General features: G+C 44.8%; 1 protein-coding gene across 1 annotated transcript; it reads left to right on the top strand.

Annotated features, from left to right (window-relative positions):
- Nucleotides 1-1,604: 1,604 nt before the first annotated feature.
- Nucleotides 1,605-9,362, top strand: LOC21399069 (protein FREE1; the record flags this gene model as incomplete). The annotated part of the gene is made up of 3 exons (XM_010097221.2): nucleotides 1,605-2,656; nucleotides 9,069-9,155; nucleotides 9,231-9,362. Coding segments are annotated over exons 1-3 (1,152 nt in total), but the record flags the coding sequence as incomplete, so codon positions are not given.
- Nucleotides 9,363-9,792: the final 430 nt, after the last annotated feature.

The following is a 9,792-nucleotide window of genomic DNA, read 5'->3' as shown; positions in this document are numbered from 1 at the left end:
GTAATAAAAAATATATGTATTTTTTAGTTTTTTATAATTTCGTGTCATGTTTGGGTTAGGCGGGTCCAACCTGATTGACCCATGTTTTTCGTGTCAATTTCAGGTTGACTAAATTTTGACCTGAATATTTTTTTTTCAATCCTAACCTGTAAAAATCGTATCATTTTCGAATCGTATTATTGTATCGTGACCTATATTATCGACCCTAAAAATATATAGCCCACCATGTACAAGAAGGCGTCTTGTTTACTCATATATTCATAATTTGAGCAAGGAGAAGAGATTATTAGTCAACATCTAATAATGGGTCTTCACTGCTGACGACAGTAATTGGACCTCCATGTTTGGCTTTTAAAGTATCATGGTTGCGGTGAGCAGTGATGGAGCAGGTGAGGTTAATAACTAAAAATACTAATGATGAGAATATAAGATGAAATATTTAATAATTAATGAGGTTTATGTGATTATTAATACAATACATTACATTTATATGCATATAAAAAAAATAAGAATTTGGCACCGTTTATAGTCTTGAGTTTCAAATTGTTTTTTTTTTCTTAAAATATATTTTTTGATTTAATTTCACAAAAGTTACATATACAATATAAAGTAGTTAGTTTTTTTTTTTAATTTTAAATAAGTATACCAGAAACTTGTATTTAACCAAAAACTTATTAAGAAATATTACAATACAAGGTTAATGACTTAGCAGGGGAATAGACATACACTTAAGACTTGAAAATGGGAGAATATTTTGGTACACTGAAATTGAGCTCACCTAAGTCTTTATTTGATAAAACATCTCTCAATAAGATAAGCTTTTGAGCGATGGATGGACAAAAATAACATAGCACTAAGACTACACTAAACACTGCCAAAACACTAGTCCAACAGACACAAAAGACAGACCAAAACAACGGAGTGAAAGCCCCAGTTATTACAGTGAAGAAAACACACCACAAATAAAAACACAATAAACACAAAAAGACCCCAAAATCTGCTGTCAAAAGACCTCAAGACCCGCTGTCAAAAGACCCCAATGAGAGCACTACCTAGAAAGACAAAGGACTTTGAAGGAGATACGGCTAGGCTGAGAAAATGACGTTAAAATGCAAGTGGAACTCACCCTCTACCGCCGCCGTCGACAATAAAAAACATCACCTTCAAAAGAAGCCCACCACCACACGAAACAAAGCACTGAAGGAGCACGGCCACCATCCGGCGAACGTATTAGAAACAATAACCTAAACGAACAACACTTAACTTTAAAAGCGTGTAACATCTGCTCCTACAAAAGCGCCACTCTATACACTATCACTACCACCACCAAAATATGTTATTTACTACAATTTGTCTTAACAAAATTCATTCCTCATCGTAATAATCATAGTTGTCCAAAACTAATTAGCAATAGCTCATTTCAAAAAAAAAAAAAACCAATTAGCAATAAACAAAACACTTACAAAAGAAATCAGAAAAGATGGCCAAAGTCAAAATTCTTTTGATCAGAATTCCACTTGTCCCACCGACAAAGCAAGACACCGAAACTTCTGGTATTCTATTACTACACACTAGAGTCCCACCCCAACCCCAAACATATTCCCTTTCCCCAATCAGCTTCCTCGCTCTTTCCTCTTCCCATCTTCTTCTCCAAACGATCTAACAAAACCAGAGCGATAAAAAAAAAAAAAAAAGCCTTTCATCTCTACTTCGACAATCAGCGATGCAACAAGGCGATTACGGCTCCGTTCCCTATTATCCCTATCCTCCTCACACCCAAAACCCTAACCCTAACCCTAGCCCCGATCTTCCTCAGAGCTCCTACGCCTCCGCGCCGCCGTTCTCCGCCGGTTACGGCCCCTCCGATTTCTCCGGTTACTCCCCGTCCTACCTTCCTTATCCTCAAAATCCCGATCCCGTCCCCGCTCCTCCCACGGCCCCTTCATATTCTCCAACTCCGAACCCTAATCTGCAGTCCTTCAATTCCGCCTCCCAAGCCCCGTCCTTCCCTCCGTTCGAATCCCACACGCCCTACCAACCACCGCCGCCGCCGCCGCCGCAGCAGCAATCGTACTTCCCGCCGTACGATCAGCATCAGACGGCTCCCAATTACGCGCCTCCTCCGGCGTCGGTTCCTCCGAACCCGAACCCTAGCGCTAGTCCTGCCCCCAATTCACAATTCCCGTCCTTGTACTCCGCCCCGTACGGTCAATCGGGGGCTTCGGTGCCGCCGATTTACGACAGCCCGTACGAGAATTACGCGAAATTCGATCAGACCGGGGGCTATTTCGAAGACAAGTACGGGAGTTACGGCCAGAGTCGATCCGATTTGGGGTCGGATCTGTACGGAAAGAGAAACGATTCGGGTCGAGACGACGGATATGGCGATGGCGTTTATGCTTACCAAGGGAACAAGGCCGAGCCGTACGGAGCTAGGGGCACTGTGCCGAAGTCGTCATCGTCGACCTTGTTCGATGATTATGGGAGATCGATTAGTTTCCCTTCTGTTAAAGACTCGTCCGTCAGCTCGAGCAAGATTGTGAGAGCTGTCCCGAAAGCGGATACCCTGCAAGACGTGAAGAGTGGGGTTCAGAAGTTTCGGGTCAAGCTGTTGGCTGAAAGTGGAGGCCAGAGTACCATGGACGTTCTTTGCCAGGTATGCCAAAGTCTTATTTATTTATTTTTCTTTCTTAAGTTCTTAGTTTTAGGTTAAAGCAAAACTAGTAGATTAGTTAGTTAGTAATTTTGCCAGCAATCTGTACGGGACTTCCTTCCTTAGTTTGTGATGTTGCTCGCAATCTGCATTTTACTTGTTTGCTTCATAGTTATTATGTATGTCTGTTATATGGATATTCTTTGGAATGCATTTAGACTCTTACGTTGTGGGTGAGTGGTTTTTTATTCAATGTTTTCTATAGCTGAAGATGGGGGGACATTGCATCAAGAAAGATGATTTGAGAATAGCATCGTGATTTAGTTGTATACACGTCCTTTGAAAGTTGAATTATTTCTACATTTCTTATCACAACGCTTTGTTGTTGTCTCTTTCATGCTCATTATTTCGTAAACATTGTCGTTCGTGTTAAACTCCCCTGAAAACAGGGAATGTGATAGTCTTTGGTGTTTGGGACAAGATCTATGTAAGAATGAATTGAAAAATTGAAATAATCTAGAAAGAATCAACGTAGGAATTTTATTAATCGACAGAACCTATACAATGATACGCAGATCTTCGAGGGTCTGCTTCCTCCCCTTGCTTAGAATGATTCCAAGTCTTGTCTACTTCCTGATTATTTCTCCCGTAACCGTTTCTACTTCTCGTCCCTCCCTTTTTATACATTCCACCTTATTTCCCCCCTCTGCCAGCTATCTAAGTAAGTATACTACTAATACTACAAGTTCCCACTTAAAGCTAAAAACAACTTTCTCACGATCAGGCCCTGCCCCTTCCTAAGCCTTTGCTCCTCCTAATGTACACTTGCCTGAGTAAGGGCTTATCAATTACACCCCACCCCCCAAAAAAAAAGTCACCTTGTCCTCAAGGTGGAAGGCAGGAAACTGGTGCTGCATATCCTCAAACAGTTCCCCATGAAGACTCAAAGTCTGGAAGATGGCGCCATTTGATCAAAACCTCCAGAGAACCCGTAATCGGGGAGTAACGTGTATCCAAAACCTGCTCCGGTTCAACCGGCAATGTCAAATCCTCCAACAAATTGGGAGGTAAAGATTGAGGACTATCCACCGAGCCAAGAGCCTTCTTCAATCGCGACACATGGAAGACCGGGTGAATCCGAGCATGAACGGGAAGTTGCAGCCTGTACGCCATGGGACCAACACGAGCAAGGACCGGAAACGGACCATAATAGCGTGGCGTGAGCATTTCATTCACTACCCTAGCTAGTGCCCGATGAAGGTACGGCCGAAGTTTCAAATAAACCATGTCTCCGACCTCAAGAGTCACCAAGCGGCGCTTCTTGTTGGCGTGGTCCCTCATGGACTGTTGGGCGCGGCCCAAATGGTCCTTCAAGTAAGCCAAAAGTGCATCGCGATCACATAATTGCCGCTCTAACTCTCAGGTAGCCGTAGATCCGACCTCATAAGGCACCAACCGCGGAGGATCTCGACCATAGAGAGCCTTGAAAGGTGTCATGGCAGCCGAAACGTGAAAGCTCGTATTGTACCAATACTCGGCCCACGGAACGTGCGTAAACCACTGCCGAGGGTGGTTGGAAACAAAGCAACGCAGGTAAGCCTCCAAACAGCGGTTGACAACCTCAGTTTGTTCATCCGTTTACGGGTGATTGGCCGTACTCCGACACAAAGTGGTACCCTGCAACCGGAAAAGTTCTTTCCAGAAATGGCTCATAAAGACCTTGTCGCGATCGGAGATTATACTCCGCGGAAAAACCATGAAGATGCACTATGTCACGCACAAAGGCAGCAGCCACTATATTGGCCGAAAACGGATGTTTAAGGCCAATGAAGTGACCATACTTACTAAGACGATCAACTACAACCAGAATCGAATTGTAGCCGGCTGATTTGGGAAGACTTTCAATGAAATCCATTGAAATGTCATCCTACGCACGATTTGGAATTGGCAGTGGCTGCAACAAACCCGCCGGAGACAAGGTGGAAGACTTGTGCTGCTGGCATGTGACACAGGCAGCCACAAACGACTTAACATCCCGTCGCATTCTCCTCCAATAGAACTCCCTGGCTAACCGCTTGTAAGACTTGAGAACCCTCGAGTGACCGCCAATCTTACTACTATGAAATTCCCGTAACAAGGTTGGAATAAGAGGCGATTGCAGAGGAACGACCAGCCTGTCCTTGTACAACAAATGCCCCCGATGTAGGGAATACCCCGGCAAAGAAGGATTTCCAGCCGTTAACTCCGTCACTGTCTTGCTGAGCTCGGGGTCCGATCCAACCTACCGTTGCAACTCCTCAATATCCAGCACCATTAGGGTTGTCAAGACCATTAAAAACAGCCCCATCTGCTGCCTAGAAAGGGCATATGCCACTCACTTTTCCTTCCCCGGCTTGTAGTGAATCTCAAAGTCATAGCCAAGTAGTTTACATAGCCACCGTTGATGCTCCACACTCACCAATTGCTGTTCCAAGAGAAATTTCAAGCTTTTCTGGTTCGTGTGCACCACAAAGCGTCTACCCAACAAATAGGGTCGCCACTTCTGAATGGCTAACACAATTGCCATCAATTCCCGCTCATATACTGACTTGGCACGAGCGCGCGTGGATAGAACTTGACTAAAATAAGCAATGGGACGCTGCCATTGCATCAAGACCGCGCCTATGCCAAAACCTGAAGCGTCAGACTCCAACACAAAGGGTTGAGAGAAATCCGGCAAAGCCAACACGGGAATCTCTGTCATAGCTTTTTTTAGGCATTGAAAAGCATCCTCGGCCTCAGAATTCCAATGAAAAGCGTCTTTCTTTAGTTGTTGTGTCAAGGGCCACGAAATGCGTCCATACCTTTCCACAAAGCGGCGGTAATAACCTGTAAGGCCCAAGAATCCCTGTAACTCCTTAAGGGACCGCGGAGTTGGCCAATCTTTCATGGCTTGTATCTTACTGACATCTGCCGACACTCCCTCCTTAGAGACAATATGTCTCAAGTATTCCAACCGTTCCTGTGCGAAAAGACATTTCTTTTGGTTGACATACAGTTGATTGCTCCGCAAGACCGATATGACCTTGTCGAAATGCCCCATATGGTCCTCCCAAGAGCGGCTGTAAATCAAGATATCATCAAAAAAGACCAATACAAAGTGACGCAAGAATGGCTTTAACACCTCGTTCATCAAGGATTGAAATGTGGCCGGTGCATTTGTCAACCCGAATGGCATAACAAGGAACTCATAGTGCCATTTGGGGGTGCGAAAAGCCGTCTTTGGTACGTCCGCGTCACACATACGGATTTGGTGGTAGCCCGCTTTCAAATCCAACTTGGTGAAAATAGTGGCGCCACACAACTCGTCTAGCAACTCCTCGATCACCGGAATATGAAATTTATCCGGGACCGTGGCTTTGTTTAACGCCCGATAATCCACACAGAATCCCCAACTGCCATCATTCTTCTTAACTGACAAGACCGGGCTAGAGAAAGGACTCGTGCTTGGTTGAATGATCCCCGCTGCCAACATCTCTTTTACTAATTTTTCGATTTCATTCTTTTGAAAATGTGGGTACCAGTAGGGTTGAACACTAATCGGCCTCGTGCCTTCCTCTAGGATTATGTGATGATCCCTCACCCTATGTGGTGGTAACCTGGCTGGCATGTCCAAAACAGCCGCATGTTTATGCAATAACAACTGAAGCTGTTCATTGCCTCCTTCCTCAACATCAAGGTTTTGCTCCACGCCTAATTGGCTCATCTCCAAATAAATTCCCTGGCCTTCATGACGAATGGTACGCATCATGGCCTTAAGGGAGATTAACGACCTCGTGAGGCTAGCATCTCCTTTCAACATTACACTTTCCCCATGCACCTTGAACCTCATGGCTTGAGTCTTCCAATTGACATGCATACTACCCAAAGTCTCAAGCCATTGCATTCCTAAGATCACGTCTATTCCCCCCAACTCAAGCAGCAAGAAATTCTCAATTATAGTTAAGTTTTGCATGGTTAACACCACCTCCTTACATAATCCCTGCCCTTGTACCGACTCTCCCGTGCCCGTTTGGACACCAAAACCGGTTGTAGGAGTTATTGGCAATGATAAATCGGAAACTAATGTAAGGGAAATAAAATTGTGCGTAGCACCGGAATCTATTAAAACAATTACCTCGTGGTGGCCAATCTCCCCCTTTATCTTCATGGTCTTTGGTGTGGTCAATCCTACTACGGAATTCAACGACAACTCAATCACCTCCGTCCGTAGCAAATCTTCTGGCTCCCCCTTTGTCTCCTCCAATTCGATTTCCTGGTTTTCCCAATCATCCTCATCGCTAACTAACATGATTCGCAACTCTTTTTTTTTACAGCGATGCCCAACCGTAAACTTTTCGTCGCAACGAAAACAAAGCCCCCTATTCCTCTTCTCTTGCCACTCCGAATCGGACAACTTCCGAAACGGAAAATCCTTTCTCGGTCTCTCAACGATCGGAATGCTTTGGGGTTGAATTGGATTGCCTTGGGGCTGATTCGCCGTGGCTCCCACAGATGGATTGGCTGTGAACCCCGCCGCTGGGGAATGCCAAACCCGAGGCCCCCCCATCTCCCTTCGCAGCAACATATTTTTCTCCTCAATCCTCTGCGCATGATTTCGGATAGTCCCTCCAGCTTTGAGTAAACGCAATTCAGCCCGGATGTCAGCCCTCAACCCATTTACAAAAATGCCTTTAAGAATCTCCTCCGGCACCTCCTGTAAAGGAACGGCCGATACCTTGAAGTTCCGTCGATACTCGGCCACCGTTCCCGTTTGCTTAATCGCTAAAAAACGCTCACACAAATTCCCTTCCTGTGATGAACGGAAACGTTGTAAAAGAGCCACCTTGAAATCGATCCAAGTGATGAAAGGTCGACGTTGGTTCTGCCATTGGAACCACGATAAGGCATCTCCTTCCAAAGCTATTCCCGCTGTAATTAACTTCTCTTTCTCAGAAAATCTGTTGATGGAAAAATATTGGTTCATCCTAAACAATCAGCCATCCGGGTCAATTCCACTGAATAATAGACAATCTAGCTGTTTCCTCCTAACTGGAGAAAAGTCTTCACCTCCCCACGGTTCCCCGTAGGTCCCCAGAAAATCCATGGACTCACCAGCCTCATTCTCTTCCCAACGTCCCCTGTTATCTCTGCCACCATTTCCGAATCGACCTCTCTCGTGTCGACCGTCCATCCTCAGCCTGGGTCCTCCGTTTCCGGTGCGATTTCCTCCTCCTTCAACATCTCGACCTCTGGGCCAGTCTCGAGCGTCCTCGGTAATTCCTCCGATGCGATAATCGTCGCGCCGCCCTTCTCGGAGATTTCTGTCTCCATCGCCGGTCTCGCTATCCCTGGGTCGACCATTCCGGCCGTCGCGGTGGAAATCAGGTCGGATTTCGTTTGCATCCCGAGCCCTAGCACGCGCAATTTCTCCGTCCTCCTCTAATCGACCCGTGATTTCGCGATTTGCACCTTGGGCCACCCCTACTTCATCCTCCCGAATTCTCGCGGCTCTCGATCGTGAACCCTCCGCCGGTGGAATCGCTGTCGCCGCCGCGGTCAGCAGTCGCATCTGCTCCTCCACCAGTCTGCGCAGTTCCGACACATTCTGACTCACTTTCGCTATGTTATGGTTGATTTCGGCCCTTACCTCACCAATTTCTTTTTCCACCGAAGCCCTAACCTGTTGAATCTCCTTCTCCATTGCATCGAACTTCTCCTCGGTTTTCCTGGCCGCCATTAACACCCAGGGAAAAAAATATTTTGCTCTGATACCAAATGATAGAGTCTTTGGTGTTTGGGACAAGATCTATGTAAGAATGAATTGAAGAATCGAAAGAATCTAGAAAGAATCAACGTAGAAATTTTATTAATCGACAGAACCTATACAATGATACGCAGATCTTCGAGGGTCTGCTTCCTCCCCTTGCTTGGAATGATTCCAAGTCTTGTCTACTTCCTGATTATTTCTCCCGTAACCGTTTCTACTCTTCTTCCCTCCCTTTTTATACATTCCACCTTATTTCCCCCCTCTGCCAGCTATCTAAGTAAGTATACTACTAATACTACAAGTTCCCACTTAAAGCTAAAAACAACTTTCTTACGATCAGGCCCTGCCCCTTCCTAAGCCTTTGCTCCTCCTAATGTACACTTGCCTGAGTAAGGGCTTATCAGAATGCACGTTGTTTTGCTTTGAATAATGGCTTTCTAATTTCCCATGATTCCAATAATTACCTACTAATTGTTTACTTTAAATCATGGACTTTCTCTTCCTATTATTCTAATCATAATGCTTTTCTCTTATGCGCTTTGCTTTGGAACTCCATCCTGTCTTTCACGACCCATCCTTTTTCAAATAATATTGTGGTTATAATCTGCTTAAATTTTGGTCATTCAGATTGGCTTGGATGGGATTCGCATGCTTGATCCCAGTACCAGTCGGACATTGAGGATATATCCCCTTGAAAATATTACTAGATGTGAAGTAAGTTATTTATTTCCAAGTTTTTCGTAGGTTTCATTTCTTGCTTTATCTTACTTACATATTGTTTTCGTACAGAAAATGGATTCATCTACCCTGGCAGTTTGGTCAAAGAGCTCTGTGGACATTGAGCCAAGACGTATTAGACTGCAATCTAATAGTTACACCGCTAACACACTTCTGGATACTGTGACTGCTGCTACTGTACAGGTCGGAGTTTTTAATAGCAATCTGTTCTGTCTTATAATAAAATAGTATTTTTGTTTGGTTCTTGAAATATTCTTAGTGGCTAACTGCTATTTGATGCTTTTCTGTTTTCCATGTAGTAATTTGATAGGTTCTATACATTCATTCCCATAATTAGTTTATGTGCAAGGTTCTGTATCTATTACTTAAACGCTAAAGTGAGTCATGTGACAATCTGTTAGTCCTCCACTGAAGTTTGTCTACTCCAGGAAACGCAAGGGGATGGAGAGTGGGAATAGAGGAAGTGTTAGGGGGGAAATTGTAAATTCGGGAACTAGGAGCTAACGTGGAGAAGTTTGTTAGAAGGATAGTAGGAGTGAGGGAATTTAAGGGTGTACGGGGACGGGAGGAAGGGTAGTCAGTTATTCTAGAGTGCGTGAGCATTGGGAGGGTG

Source organism: Morus notabilis, unplaced genomic scaffold, assembly GCF_000414095.1.
Source record: "Morus notabilis unplaced genomic scaffold, ASM41409v2 Scaffold195, whole genome shotgun sequence".
In the NCBI taxonomy this organism is placed as follows: Eukaryota; Viridiplantae; Streptophyta; class Magnoliopsida; order Rosales; family Moraceae; genus Morus; species Morus notabilis.
The sequence above is the reverse complement of the archived record's forward strand: the minus strand, read 5'-3'. Positions and strand labels throughout refer to the sequence as shown.